General features: G+C 37.2%; 2 protein-coding genes across 4 annotated transcripts; one reads left to right on the top strand and one right to left on the bottom strand.

Moving 5' to 3' along the window:
- The first annotated feature begins 227 nt into the window (after positions 1–227).
- bag2 (BCL2 associated athanogene 2) lies at positions 228–4,190 on the top strand. Of its 2 annotated transcripts, XR_009273892.1 has the most exons (4): positions 228–639; positions 1,299–1,408; positions 1,489–3,145; positions 3,959–4,190. XR_009273892.1 is itself a non-coding variant. In XM_058795623.1 (3 exons), exons 1-3 carry the CDS (start codon positions 518–520, stop codon positions 1,881–1,883), a joined length of 627 nt encoding a protein of 208 aa, XP_058651606.1. In that variant the 5' UTR covers positions 228–517; the 3' UTR covers positions 1,884–3,949. The 2 variants fall into 2 exon arrangements, 1 of the variants encoding a protein (XP_058651606.1); XM_058795623.1 differs by lacking the exon at positions 3,959–4,190 and having other exon boundaries at positions 1,489–3,949.
- On the bottom strand, positions 4,044–15,206 carry rab23 (RAB23, member RAS oncogene family). Of its 2 annotated transcripts, XM_058795621.1 has the most exons (8): positions 14,759–15,206; positions 13,733–13,928; positions 12,023–12,246; positions 8,462–8,547; positions 8,228–8,384; positions 7,468–7,550; positions 7,294–7,386; positions 4,044–6,775 (listed from the first exon to the last, which is right to left on the bottom strand). In XM_058795621.1, exons 3-8 carry the CDS (start codon positions 12,175–12,177, stop codon positions 6,636–6,638), a joined length of 714 nt encoding a protein of 237 aa, XP_058651604.1. In that variant the 5' UTR covers positions 12,178–12,246; positions 13,733–13,928; positions 14,759–15,206; the 3' UTR covers positions 4,044–6,635. The 2 variants fall into 2 exon arrangements, with proteins under 2 accessions (XP_058651604.1, XP_058651605.1); XM_058795622.1 differs by lacking the exon at positions 13,733–13,928.
- Between the last annotated feature and the right edge of the window lie 802 nt (positions 15,207–16,008).

Below are 16,008 nucleotides of genomic sequence, written 5' to 3'. Positions count from 1 at the left end.
GCGCCGAGAAGTCCGATTCATTTAAACGAATCGGTTCTTTTGGACGATTCATTTAAACGAACAGGTTCCATTCACAGAATTTTTGAGTCATCACACAAAGTTGTCCATGTGGGTCATGCTGAGTTCAGCTGCATAAATATTTAGTTTGGTATTAGATAAATTATTAAATGAGTCATATACTGTATAGTACTATCACTTTAAAATTTCAAAGGATTCGGCTACAACTAGGCTACGTGTAAATAGTGCCATTTTGACGCTGTCACTGGCTTAACTATAACACTGGCTATGTTTTGTGCCAGATAAATTTGAAAATGATTGTGTTGAATGTTTATAACTCAACGTGTCACCAACTTTACAGTTCGGTGATTTGCAAACGTTGTGTGAATCGATTCGACCGAATCATTCAAAGAGAACGATTCATTGGCGGACCGGACATATTGCTCGGGTGGTCCGCTGCAGTTTATCCAATAGGTCACTGCACCCGTCAAACCGTTCATTAACGCGACTAGCAGCAGCTATGGCACAAGCGAAAATTAACGCTAAAATGAACGATGCATCTAAAGGCAAATTCACCCGAACGCTTTCGATGGCGGACCGGTCCGGACGGTTACTGGAAAATCTGGATCAGATTGAGACGAGGTAAAATATTGATTGTCTGATCGGTACAGACTAAATCCAGGAAGATCCATTAAGTCTTGACTCGTTCAAAGTGAATGCATTTGCTTATCGTTGCCACTGAATACGAGTATAGTGTGGATTCATATCTGAAGTTTTTAGAATACTGTAAGTAAAAGTTTTCATCGTACAAACATTTCTGTTTGTAACACGTACATAGTATCAGTGCCTAAATGTGCATTTGTCGAAGAAAAAAATAGGTTTTGTCATTATTTCACCGTGTTTCTCAAATTTCTTGTAATGAATTTTAATAAATGCAAAACATGACAACGTTCCGTCTGTAAACTATGAATATAAATAGGATTGTTCTCACATGCACGTCTATAAGAACTATATAAATTCAAACACTTCTTAAATTTTATTTTTGGATTATGCCCTCCAAACTAAAATATAAGAATCATAAAACCACACTAGCATACACAAGATTATATTGTGAAGGTGGATTTTGACTTGTTTTAGGACAGCTGTAATAGCAAATTACAGCCAAAACTTGTTTATTTGCATGGTACCTTGTACATTTTTGTTGCTGGGTGTTTTTCATTGCCTTGTGTTTCATAATCAACTATGTAAGCGAGTTTCAGGGTTGTATCTGGTATGAAATGATCTCAGTAAATCTCTCTCAGGGTGGAGGCTCTTCGCGAGGAAGCCACTGCTATGGAGCAGGAGAGAGAGAGCTTAATTGAGATGATCCAGTCCATACAAAACAGTCAGGAAATGAGGAGCGTTTGTGACGGTACGCCTTCCGTGCTGCCTGACGACCGTTTGTGGCCTTTAATGGATGACATATAAACATCATTTCAACTTTTTTTTCAGGGGAAAGGGAAGAGCTCTCTCTGACCGCCAATAGACTCCTGGGCAGGACGTTAACGGTGAGCATTTCTGTGGATACGATCCGAAACGACCAGCAGGAAGAGGCCTTGAAGAAAGCCACAGCCATTATCGATGAGATCGCTGGTAAAGTGCTGGAGGACATGGAGGGGGCCAGAAAGCATCTGCAGGCCCTTCACGCCGCGTGTGTGACGGACGTGCCTCCTATGCCTGTGGATCAGAAGTTTCAGAGCGTCGTGATCAGCTGCGCCCTGGAGGACCAGAAGAAGATCAAGAGGCGCCTCGAGACCCTCATCAGGAACATGGACAATGCAGAGAAAACCATTAAAATTATGGATAACCAGAAAGTTGATCATTCCAGTCTTACCAATGGCAAATAGAGGCTGAGGGGACTGATGAGCGCCAAACGTGCCTTTCCCTGATAGCACACGTACATCACGGAGACGTCTATTTGATGTCTGCAAGACATATTTTTTGTCTTGCTTGCTCATCTGCAATACGTCTATAGGACGTTTCCTTTTAGATGTCAAATAAATGTTTAAGATTTAGAATGTATGTAAAACTGACATCTTACAGACGTCTCTCAGATGTTTGTACACAGCAGATGCTTTCCAGATCAAGCGATCTTTAGCAGATGTCTGTTAAAGATCACTTGATCTGTACAGACATCTGACAGACGTCTATAAGATGGCAGTTTTGCATACATTCTAACTCATAAACATCTTAAAGACATCTATTTGACATCTGATAGGAAATGTCCTATAGACATATTGCAGATGAGCAAAATACGTCTTGCAGTTATAAATCAAATAGATGCCTCTGTGATGTGCGTGTGCTATCAGGGACCCAACTGATAAATGTGACCCTGGACCACAAAACCAGTCATAAGGGTCTTTTTTTTTTTTTTTAATTAAGATTTATACATCATCTGAAAGCTGAATAAATGAGCTTATGGTTTGTTAGGATCGGACAATATTTGGCCGAGATACAACTATTTGATCATCTGGAATCTGAGGGTGCAAAAAAATCTAAATATTGAGAAAATCACCGTTAAAGTTGTCTAAATGAAGTCCTTAGCAATGCATATTACTAATCAAAAATTAAGTTTTGATATATTTACGGTAGGAAATTTACAAAATATCTTCATGGAACATGATCTTTACTTTATATCCTAATGATTTTTGGCATAAAAGAAAAATAATTTTGACCCATATAATGTATTTTTGGCTATTGCTACAAATAAACCCATGCGACTTAAAACTGGTTTTGTGGTCCAGGGTCACAAATAGATTTGCAGGTTTTATTACCACTGATGGTGTCTTGGTCTTATGCATATTTATTTAGCTTTTACTTCTATGCTTTTCACTTACAGAAAAAAATACTGATCATAAACATTTAAATTATATTGACCACTGACATGTTTTCTTGTGTTTTTGATTTATTAACTAATATGAAACAATGCAAAATCACTGTAATTCTGTTGGGATCTACTAACATTCCCGCTGGAAGCCCCATGAATGTGATTTTCCTGGCTTGTGATTGTTTATTTTTAGAGCAGATGCACGTGGTTTTCTCGCTTGCTCTCTACATTCTAATGAGATTTGGCTCTCAGCTTGCTGGGAATTTCACAATCGGCCGTCAGGTTAGTCTTTACAGTGAAAAACAACACAGGAGAAAACATTACAGCGAAACACAAACTGCCTTTGATAATACTTGAGTTTGGATTTGTAATCACTTTTTAATGGCTCTTGAAAATAAGAAATAATACCTTTTAACACATTTAGCCAGGGTTTACACATTTTCAGTTGTTTGGAATGATTAAAAACGGAGAGAGAGAAAGATTAGGCCATTTCTGCCTAATTAATTATATTAAAGCCAGTAATAAGTGCAAAATATGTTCAATAGAAATTTACAGGTTTTCTACGGTCACAGTCAAATCACAGGTTTCCTACAGTCTATGAATTCTCCATTTTAAGACAATGTGAAGTTTATAACTATAAGCCAATTCATAATTTCATTAAAAAGTAAACCTTGTGTTGCAGTGATTATGTGATAATGAAGGGCTGTTGTTGGGCACAACACAAGTCAGATTATTGCTTTTGTAAAATGGTCACAAAAGCTTTATGACAAAAGATGCCAATATTAAAAAATAAATATTTATTAATAATAATAATAATAGGTTTAAGAGTGTGAGTAGGCTGTTTACAGTTGGCCAGTCAGTGTGCCAATCTTCCAACCAGAATTTAAAATCAGAACTATCCAAAGTTATGGCCTAGGTTTTCTTTGGCAATGTGGATAGTCATTTATGGATTTTTTTTTTTTTTTTTTAAGTATTTAAAATATTCACAACATTGTTTTGTAATCATGCATGTATATGGTTGTCACTGTATGATAAAAAAGTACAATGAAAATAAAACAACTACAATAGACTCTTTATTTTGTCCTTTTCTGACAGCCACCCAACGAACCAAAAGCAGAACAGAGCCGAGTGTGACCTGTGGAGTTGTGTGCCGCACAGACAAGACACATCAGTCACAGAATGATCCCACCAGACCTTTAATCAGACAGTCAAAAACAAACAAATCACTTCAAATGACACTTCTGCCGACTAAAAAAATATGCAGGTAGTAACAGGTGCTGCTGGCATATTCTCAACGTCTACAAGGAAATCATGGGAAAAAAAGAAATTAAGCAGTTCTTGTATTAGAAACTGTATATTCACTGTATATTTAAGATAACCAAGCAATAACATGATCAGGAATTATATCAGCTAAATAAAGTGCCTTTAGTTCATTGTAGTGTCGCCATCATTTCACTGCAGCAAATGAGAAAACCAACAATCATCACATCGAGCCAGTTAACATAAGCTGATGAGCACTGTAAACATGAAGGCTGTTGTGGCGAAGTACCATGATTCCACATTCAAACATAAATGCAAGGCATGCGATCCATGAATAAATACAATCAATCAAGAGTTAAGCCACATGAAACAAGTGAACAGAGTATGGCAAGAGAAAATCAAATCAGATCAAATCTTGAACAATATCTGTAACATCCTCTGATTGATTACAATATAAAACTCAGAGAGGGAACATTGGGTTTATGCACCCAAATCGAGTAAAACATTTAGCACATCAATTTTCAGTAACGTCAAACAAGCTCGGTTGTGACTCTTGTGCGTTTCTAATGACTTTAGTGGTTAAGGCTCTGGGACTTTGGGAGGCTAGTTTTCATCATAGATCCTCTAGAAACGTACATTTTAGTTTCACACACAGTTCTGAAATCTTCCTTGGTGGATTCCTGTACATATATAAAGCCCAATACTGTGCTGAAGGTCATGTTAATATCAGTGCAATTTAGTCCAAGATTAAACAGGAGATGGGTGGCGTATCATTGGTAATCTTGGTCATCTCGAACCGTTACTCAAATATATTCGGAAAACTTTAAAGTGAGTTTTATATATTGATTGTAAATTCATGGGTCTGAGTGGATTTTGAATGTGTATTTACTTTCCAATCGATTCCAGTAATTCACATATAACAGACGTCATGTGGATGCAGAACTTCAAGCTGAGCGTTTAATTTTTCACAAATGCAAAAATATATACGCAACATAATAATAATTGGTGCACATGTAAATGTGTAGCAGTGAGAAGGGTGGGGCGATATACTGAATATTCACTGTACACTTATGATGACTTCAGTTTAGTTTTACTCTGGTCACAATATCATCAGAGTACAAGAGTGTTATGAGAGATGTTTTAATAGCATCAGATTTAAACTTCAGTTGCTATAACTGTATTACAGCTGGTAAGATACACAAACTGTTAAATTGAAAGAAAAAAAAACAAAGCAATGCTTTGAAGAATAGTTTTAATTATTTATTTTAAAACTAGCAATAAATACACTTAAAGTTCCTGCACATTTAAGAGTTCAAATGCTTTAGTAAAAATAGGGGGGAAATGCGTAAATAAGTATTAATGTTTATTGCCAGTGTGTATGAATGAAAATTATTACATATTCTTGCTGTTCATTTAGTGAACAGTGTGAAAACATGCCTTGATTTTTGCTGCATTTTAATTTTAACATTTTGATGCACAATTTGCTACAACAGCGTTTTGGTTATGATGACTGTTTTATGCCATTGCAATGTCATCTTCATAAAGGCTTAATTATATCAAGTAACTTCTAGTAGCAATATCGCCCAGCCCTAGCAGTAAGTGTGTGCCGTTTTATACTGTAATATCTGGCGGAGTTGCCAGTTGTCAGCAACCAAAAACCTTTCTATATAATCCCATCTCTTGCATTTGGTATAGTGTTAGAATATGACAGAGCTTCAGAAGAGGATGCTGATGCATATCAACGACGTCGAGTTCATCTGAAATGTTTAAAAATCTGACTCTTTCAACCATTTACTAAACACTATTTACATTTCTTACAAGTACGTAGAGTTTAGAAACATTTTGGCACTGTGTTAAATGTTATGAATTTACTTTACTACATTTTTCATACAAAAATACCTATAAGAACATACGGATTGAAACTTGTGACGACGTTCATATAAGAAACAACAAATGAACATAACTTTTAAGGGAAGATTGTGATAGCAAGTGATGCATCTCCATCAATACAAACATATTGCACTAACGATGAACAGTCCAAATGCACAAATGGTGTGTTAGTTTTTTTCTGCTTTAAGTATTCTCATTAGAGAAAATTACCCTGCTGTGTACCACATGAAATAGCTCACCAAATATTTGACTGTGAGAAAATATATTCGCTTTTCATTCAAATTTTGAGCCACAATCATTGTTAAAATGTGAGGAAGGGCAGTGTCCAAAAGATTTAGGCCTACTCATCAATGCTCGTACAAAAATAGCTCAACAGACCTCCAATTTACTGTTTTGCGATTCTGTGTGATGCCGCTAATGGCAGAAACACTAGTGTTGTAAGCAGTGTCCGCCAGCAGAGGGCGCCAGCAGCCTGCAGGGGCCCATGACATGACGACACACACATTATGACAGATCTGCTCTGGATTATACACCTTCAGAGCGGACGCGGGGCTTTTCTTCAACTCTAATTAGCGCTCGCATCACCTGTGGCTCGTCGATTCCCTGCCAGGCATACCGTGAATCAGAGCAGTCTGCAGCTACCGAAGGGGTTTTTCGTTTTCTTGGTCCTCTGCTTGTTTGGTCGCAGGTTTATGACCTCACGGCCGTTCAGATCGCCGGCGGTCTGGTTGGCATGACCGCCTCCGGTAGTGTTGAAAACGCCTGAAAACAGCAAGAAATGTGTCACGAGAATCTAAAAAAAGGCATGCTAAAGCAAAAAATAAATATAATATGCATCTGTGATGTCATCAGTAACCATCAAATAGCATCAATGCTGAGAAAAGGAGAAAAGTCCATAACGGTGGCTGTCTGGAAACTTTCAGATACTTCAAACACTCTCAGATACCGAAAGCACTTTTTGTTTATTGCTTGTGATGTGCTTCTTTGTTCCCCTTTATATTTGCTTGAAGCTACATTTAGTGGTTTATAATTCTAAACATACAATTGTTTTGATTTATTTATTATTTGTAATTACTTTAACAAAGTATCCCACTTATGGTAATTTAATAAAAATGAACAAATAAATTTGTTAAAGTCGGTAAACGAATTAATTAATAATAAGATCAAGAATCGCTTTGGAATCGTGATTCCAAGAATGGAGATCAGATCGGATCATGCAATGTCTAAATATTCCCATCCCTAAATAAAAGTATTGATTTCTTAAAAAAAAAAAACCTTACCTATTTTATTGCTGGATGTGTGAACAACCTCGGTCTCCTCTGCTGACTGCTGCTTGAGTCGTTGCAGATATTTATCAGCTAGATACTTAAAAACTACAACATAAAAAAAAAAAAAGAGTTATTTTACAGTTGAGCACAAATCAGTTTCATGAACCCAAATGCTTTATCGCACACCTTCATTGACGTTGAGATCTTCTTTCACTGACGTCCGATAGAATCTCAACTTCAGCTTCTTAGCGAGACCTTCAGCCTCTTCACTGAAGCAGCGACACAGAGGGATTTTCATTAGAGGATACATCCACTTCCAGAATAAACATTTCCTGATAATTTACTCACCAACATGTCATCCAAGATGTTCATGTCTTTTTTCAGTCGCTAGGAAATGATGTTTTTTTGAGGAAAACATTCCAGGATTCTTCTCCATATAGTGGACTTCAGTGGTGGCCAATGATTTCAAGGTCAAACATGCAGTTTCAATGCAGCTTCAAAGAGCTCTACACGATCCCAGCCGAGGAACAAGGGTCTTATCTAGTGAAACGATCGGTCATTTTCTTAAAAAGTGATGGAGTTTTTAAACGAAGTACAAAGATGAAGAACTAACAGTGCGTGACCTTTCCAAAAGGATTACTAATCGTGCATGCGCATCGCAGAGCTAGAGCAAGCAGAGCATTTGTGGTTAAAAAGTGTATAAATATTTTTTTTTCCAGAAAGTGACCGATCGTTTCACTAGATAAGACCCTTGTTCCTCGGCTGGGATCGTGTAGAGCTCTTTGAAGCTGCATGTTTGACCTTGAAATCGTTGGCCACCATTGAAGTCCACTATATGGAGAAAAATCCTGGAATGTTTTCCTCAAGTCTTTGCGACTGAAGAAGGTGAGTCACATCAATCTCTACAGTCTCTGATACTGTGCATTAACGATTCTTTTTGTCTTACTTTTTGATAACCGTGTCATCCAGCAGATCGATTTTGTTCTGCACCAGGACAGTGGGTATGTCCCCGACTTCCATCTCCACTTTCTCCCTCCAGCTGCTGATGGCCTCAAAGGAGTCTCTGTCGGTGGTGGAGAAGACCAGCACACAGGCCTGAGCGCCTGCAGGACCAAACATGCGTCACACACCCGCTCAACCTCAGCCAAACACACGTCCACGGCGTTTCTAACAGTCTCACCTCTGTAGTAGGCCTTGGTGATGGCATCAAACTCCTCCTGTCCCGCTGTGTCCCACAACATCAGCCTGACGTCCTCGCCATTAACTCTGAAACACATGCAAACAAATGGAAAACTGATCTATGCATTGGCCTAATATCTAACAGACCGTTTAAATTTATTAAAAACACAACAATTACGTGAAATAATTGGGCGAATCTCAAATAAAACCATTTTTTAACAGCTGCTGGGGCCACCTGACAGGTCACGCAGGCTTAGAGCTGCAATTCACATCTGCTTTCATTCTCAGTTTGACTAAGCATTGAAACAGATGAAGCCACTGACAGCTCATTTGTTCCTCTTTTCGTTTTAAGTGTACAAACAGTAAACCGCACAGATTTTCTCAGGCATTCACTGCCGATAACACGTCTCGCGTTTTATTTGAAAGAGACTGTGATCCAGGAACTACTGCTAAAAAAGCAACAGGATCTTCTTTCCCAAGGGGTTGCCTGATCTTCACCACATGCTTTTTGTCATACTCCATACTTAAATGAAAACAGGAAGTTTGCTTGCTTTAAAGGTTTTTGTCATATATGCCTGGACAAACATGAGCCAGATTTACTGGCATTCATTTATTTCTTTTTGTTTAAAGTTGTGAGTGATTCAGGCTTTGTTTGTATGTATGAGTGGAATACTGTACCTACTGTGTAGTCAGAGCTGATTATGTAATCAGATTCCAAAAATTAAGTACTTGTAATTATAGAATATTACATTTTAAAATGCTCATAATCGGATTAGAGTTACTTTTTATAAGGATTCCATATTGTTCTGGACAAAAACCTGGGAGACTTTGGGTGTGTCATTGTTGTTTTCATTGTTTATCAATGTTTGTTCATGCAGTGAACATTCCCTTTTTTGTGGGCCAAACTCCTTAAAATAAAATAGTTTAGCTAATATTTCAATAATTCTGATTTATATCAACTCACTGGCTGCAGTTCTTACATTAAGCCCAGAAACCCTAGTGTAATGTTGATATGAAAAATGGAATACATTTTCTTCTCTTGGCTTTTACTATATCTATATGGTATGCTTAATGGTAAATTTAAAGCAAGTAATCTAAAAAGTAGTCAGAATACATCACCTAAAATGAGTAACCCAGATTACATTACTACGTTACTAATTACAGTTTTCATCATGTAATCTGTAATCAGTAACAGACTACAAATTGTAAGTAATCTACCCAGCACTGTACATACTCCTATTTGTATAAAACATTATATGAAATAGAGGTGGGCAGTACTGCCAAAATCTTACTATGAGAATTATTAATCACAGTACCAGCATGTGTGTTAAATGGGTCAGTCCATTTCAAGTGTTTTTTTTTGAAAATGTATGGCAGCATTCTGCTGTAAACGTATGAGTTTCAGATTTCACTATTCATAACAAAGGAATAATGAGTCTTATATTGGGTTAAAAATAAAACAGTCAAAATAACACAATGAAAAGAATAGCTCAGCCTGCCTAAATTCTGAATTGATGAACTATCAAAGCTATTGTAAAGCAGCAGCTACACACACACCAGTGACCACATCTCACTCGATTTCTGTACTGATGTTGTAACAACCACAAATAACTCAAATGTGCTTCGCCTGACACTTTTTCCTTATCTTGCCCTGTTTGTCCTGCTCTCCATTTTCACAGTTATGTTTCTTTGTCACCCTCACATGTCAATAATGTAAATCAGTCCGGTCCACTAAATGTACTGCACTATAAACAGCATAGCCATATCTCTACAGGCCATCCATTACTACCACAGACATTGCGTCAGATTTAGCAAGCTGCTCCCATGTTATTAGATTGTCTTCTTGACGCCGCTCTGCTGCACTCCATTACGCAGCGCTATATTTGCTGTCACAGGGTGATTAACAGTCACATTTTAGTCTGGTCTGCCAATGGTCCAATCAAATCAAAGAAGGTGGGGTTTACTGTAAACAGAGACTGAATAAAAATTCCAAGATGATGCTTCAGTTTTAACGGTGAAATGTAATATGTAAGGAAGCTAAACATTTAATATTTGACTACTGTTTTAGGATAGAAATGTTAAACGACTCATAGTATTTCTTTGTAAAAAAAAAAAAAAAAAGGGCTATCATTTACTAGAAAATACAGAAAACATCCAAACCAAAGTAATTGTAACAATTTAATTGATGTTCAAAACATAAAAAATGGATATAATACACATGATAAAGCTTGGCTTATTGAATATTAGATCCCTTAGTTTCTTCAAAAGCACTTTTTGTAAATGATATGTTCACTGACCATAATCTAGATGTGCTTTGTCTGACAGAAACCTGGCTAAAACCAGATGATTACATTACTTTAAACGAGTCTACACCCCAAGATTACTGTTACAAACATGAACCGCGTCCAAAAGGTAAAGAAGGAGGTGTTGCTACAGTTTATAGCAATATTTTCAGTATTTCTCAGAGGTCGGGTTTCAAGTATAATTCGTTCGAAATAATGGTGCTTCATATAACGTTATCCAAAGAAACAAGTGTTAATGATAAATCCCCTGTGATGTTTGTGTAATATATATATATATATATATATATATGTGTGTGTATGTATGTGTACAACAGAAATATATTATATTAATTAAACTATGAATTTAAATGATCATAAACAAAAAAATATATATTATAAAAATGCATTAAACTATACATTACAATTATAGCAAATGAATAAATCAAATAATGAAAAACTTCAAATAATGAATAAAACAAATTATAAAAACATTAAATTAGACCACGGGAATCAGATAAGCCCTTTACACAATCATAATTTGATACTGTTAAGTGCTTTGACACAATCTGTATTGTTAAAAGCGCTATATAAATAAAGGTGACTTGACTTGATTTATGTAATTCATAACTGAATGTGACAACAAAAAAACATTAATGGAGCCGATTTGGTATATTATGCATAAGCTAAGATAAGCACTGAATGTGTGCATATTTTAAAATAAAAAGTATTATTTACAAATAGTTCAAATAAAATTATTTTGTACTCTTCTTCTTTATTTCTTTAAATCCCTTTAAATTTGTTAATTATTTAATTCAAGATTGCCTACCGGCTTAAATAAAATGTCTCGATTGACAGTCAGAGATTTAAAAATAATAATAATAATTAATTTGTAAATCTGTAAAAGGAAGGTCAAAGTGAATGCATTGCATTGTGGGATACATAACATAACATAACCCATGTGATGTTCTCTGCTTCTATACTACACATTGCACAAATGCAGTAGATCATTCTAGTATCTGACATAGAAAGTGTGCAAAAATGCTTTGCATTATTAATGACAACATGCTATTCCACACATCATCTTGGATTATTCGGTTTCTAAAGGAATGGTTTTCTTCATAGGCAAAAATGGCATTTTAATGCAGCCAGCCTTAATGCGGTCCATCTGCAAATGACTGCCGAGTAATAAGGCTCAAACATAGAAACCAAAGCGCGCAGACAAAAGAAAACCCATAAAAGCATTTCAAAGCGACCTGACTGAAGCGTAAAAGCATGCTTACATGATCTGCCTCTCCAGAAAGTCAACCCCGATGGTCTTTTTGTAGTCCTTGGTGAAGATGCCCTTGCAGTATCGCTGGATCATACTGGACTTCCCGACCGCTCCGTTCCCCACCACCACCACCTTGATGGCCACTTCCATGTCCTCCTCCAGCATGGCTGCGGTGTGTGTGGGCAGCCTGCGCTTTCACCTCACTTACTGCTCTAGGATCTTCTCAACTCTAGCCTGTTTTAGGAAAGCAGTAGACAGATGAGTCATATAATCCCACACGATGACACATCAGCACATTTTCACCACCTTTGCAAAAAAATGACATCATTGTCGATTCCTGCATCATGAGTAGACATGACCTTTGACCTATTAGTCTCTGAGTGTTTTGGGTCCGTTTCCATTAAGTAAGAGCCTGCGGTGGCTCTGGGTTGTGACTTCCCACTTCATGATGCATCTTGCATGGTCAATTTATTTATTGCATTGAAACTTTATTTTTGTAACAAATAAGGCCATTTGTCTCCTAATTCTTTTTACTGTAATGCATCCAGACTTTAAATTTGAAAAGTCTTTGATTTTCTATTGTTCTGAATGGTGACCACGAGTTATATAATGCAAAGATGCATCATTTAAATCAGCTTACGCTGAAGGACGTACAACAAATACTACCATAACGATAATTATATATTAAATATTAAAAAGTTATTTGTTTATTTTTTAGCAATGAGAATTTGGGAGAACGTGTGTTTAACCGTCATGAAAAGAAATTCACAAGGAAACAAAAAAAAAAAATTCCTTTTTTCATAAGCGAAGTGGAAGTTCTCTCTTTCTTTTGGGGCAAAATATAACCAGACATGTTTTTGACAGATCTCATGAGATTCACCCATAAAGGCCCAGATTTCACCCTTAAAATAACCTGGTTGCAAATCAACATTGCATTCAACAATTATAACAATGCAAACTGGATAAATTTGCTAGAACAACTGCTGTTAATGCAGTCACAGTACTAAACAGGAAAACAACAGTGTTAATCTGGCCAAATTCACTTATGAAACAAAAAATTCAATTTTAGCTGTAAAGCAGCTCTACAGAAGATAATAGTGCCATTATGCAGCTCAATTCAGTTCAGCAACAGAGCGAATGTTGCAAACGTCATTAGTTTTGAAGTGAACTCAGCTCAACTCTAAAGCAGGTGACAGTGACTCAGCTCCAGTCAGTTCAGAGATTGATTCAGTTCAATTCAATCCAGTTTGGAAACAAGTAGCTATACAGAAGATGACAGTTTTGTCTGCAGCAGGAGTCTTGAACATGAACGCAAAAATGCAATCCAAGAATGCTGGATAGATACCAGCGAGACAGTAGCGCTTACATATTAGGTTACATTACCGAGGCCTCCCGCGTTTCTGCTGGGTAACCAAATACAGCAGCCAACCGGAGACGACAATAACACGCAGAATCTCCACAGGATCAGCCTTAATAAAATATACTCGCAAAATTATGGCCTTATATGGCTAAAATTAACATTCAATCCCACATCAGATCTTTCCAATTATGTTCTTGATGCTATTTAATTCCTTCTATAGTATTAATGTTTTAATGCATAACTTTTTAAATCATAAATATTTTCATCATTTAACATTTTATTTAATCTGACTTCTACATTTACAGATCAACTTAAACCAAACAGATATTTTAAAATGTGTTAAGAAAGCATTTCACTGACAAGATTAGATTTCCTTCCTTCTGTTTGGTTCCACTTTTAGAACAAAAGCCGGATCCCAGCGTTGTTTCTTGACAGGTGTTTATGAGGTCTGGCTGTCTGAAGGAGATCCACGTAACCAAGGAAGTCTGTGATATACAGAGCGCGGTCTCTCAGTGGGGCTATATACAGCGGCTGGACAGAAAACACACACGGATCCCTACAAGACAAATGTGCAAAACTCTCTCTGAGCACCAAAACTTCAAAGAAGTTCATCTGTTCATGGTCAAATTACACACATCACACAACCTCTCGCACAGGATTTCATGCGTTGCACTCGGTCTGTTTAAGAGATCTTCAATACTTTGCTTATTACACTATCAAAAAAAAAAAAAAAAAGTTGTTACAGTGTAATTATACATTGACTATACATTGATTAACTACATGTGCTTACTATATGGTTAGGATTAGGTTTAGTGTTACTTGTATGCAATTATGCATGATTTATTGTTATTATAATAGTAAGTACATGCAACCTGTAACAGGGACGCCATAAAAAAAGTTCACAAAAATAACAGAGGGTAAGTTTCAGATATCAAAGTACCATGGTACCATCAATATCTATCACCATACTTTTTGTAAGGGTAATTGCTATTGCAAAAAGTACAGTTTACCAAATTAATTTAGATGCTACTCCAAGTTACTAAAAATAATCCCAAGGAACCACCATATTTCTTTTAAAAATAACTCAATTATATAAAAAATACAGTATTAAAAGCATGTAGTAACTTTCATAAGGCTAGGGTTTGGTTTAGGGTTATTTGGTGGTAATTATGCGCAGTTGTTTTTACAACAATAAGTAGATGTAACGTGTAACAAGCGCACTGTAACAATACTGAGAACAATACTGTGATGTTACTTATTTATCCGAGAGTAAGAGCATGATATCTTGTTATACAGACGTGATTACCGTGATATTTAGCGGATACTTCGAATAATACCATGGTACTCAAAGAGTTGTTTGTAATCTCGTCGCGGACGGCGTCTCACCTGCATGCGCGTGTTACCAGGTTACATTGTTTCCTCTGAAGATCCGACTCGGGAATAATCATGAACGCGGACTGTCCAGAAGATCCAAACACACAGCTCTAGTGATTTATCGGTCCAAACACATCTGCTGAATGTAAATATAAGACAGTAGCAGCTGTACGGAGCGAGCTTTTTTGCGTTTGCACAGTTTATCAAAGGAGTGGCCTCCTCCTCCTCCTTTACTGCTCTTCCTCGCTCTCTGTGGGTCTCTTTCACAGACTAGCAACCCCGCTTGGATACTCCAGAGTCAAACGGGCTCTGAGGACGCCGATGTACGCAGATACAGCAGCGTCTCAACGCGCTTTGGGTGATTCGCGACTGTGCGTCTGATGCGCGGAGCGCCGGGGCCGCGGCACTGAAGCGAGGAGACCACCAAACACCCTTTCAAAATAAAAGCCTGTCTTGACTTCTCAGAACTTCAGCACAGCTGGAACAATGCAAAACGAGAAATCAGTCAGCACAAAGAAGAGCTGTTTCCATAAGAAAACATGACAGATTTCAAATTGCATATATGGAAGGTTCAGTGTCAATGATGGAAAAACAGTAAGAAATGTCTAGCACACTTTGATTCATCAACAGCTTCAAACATGTGATGCCTCATCCAACTAGGATATTTCGCAGCTATCCCTTTTTATAATTTTTACCATGTTAAGAAAATAGTATCATCAAAATGATAAAATTGCATTTTTAGGGTGTCACATATATACACCGCTCAAAAAAAAAAAAAAAATTAAAGGAACACTTTAAAAGCACATCAGATATCAAAGGGGGAAAATATCATGCTGGATATCTATACTGATATGGACCTGGTAATGTGTTAGGAACGAAAGGATGCCACATCGTTTGATGTAAATTAAAATGATCAACCTACAGAAGGCTGAATTCAAAGACACCCCCAAAAACTGATACAGCAGGCTAGTCCATTTTGCTGAAATTTCATTGCAGCAACTCAAAATGGTACTCAGTAGTTTGTATGGCCCCCACACACTTGTATGCATGCATGCATGCTCCTAATGAGATGACGGACGGTGTCCTGGGGTATTTCCTCCCAGATCTGGAGCAGGGCATCACAGAGCTCCTGGACAGTCTGAGGTGCATCCTGGCAGCGTCGGATGGACCAAAATATAATGTCCCAGAGGTGTTCTGTTGGATTTAGGTCAGGTTGGCGTGGGGGCCATTCAGTAGTATCAATTCCACGGTGCCGGGCAGTG

The sequence above is a fragment of the Onychostoma macrolepis genome, chromosome 13 (genome assembly GCF_012432095.1).
Source record: "Onychostoma macrolepis isolate SWU-2019 chromosome 13, ASM1243209v1, whole genome shotgun sequence".
Lineage (NCBI taxonomy): Eukaryota > Metazoa > Chordata > Actinopteri > Cypriniformes > Cyprinidae > Onychostoma > Onychostoma macrolepis.
The sequence above is the reverse complement of the archived record's forward strand: the minus strand, read 5'-3'. Positions and strand labels throughout refer to the sequence as shown.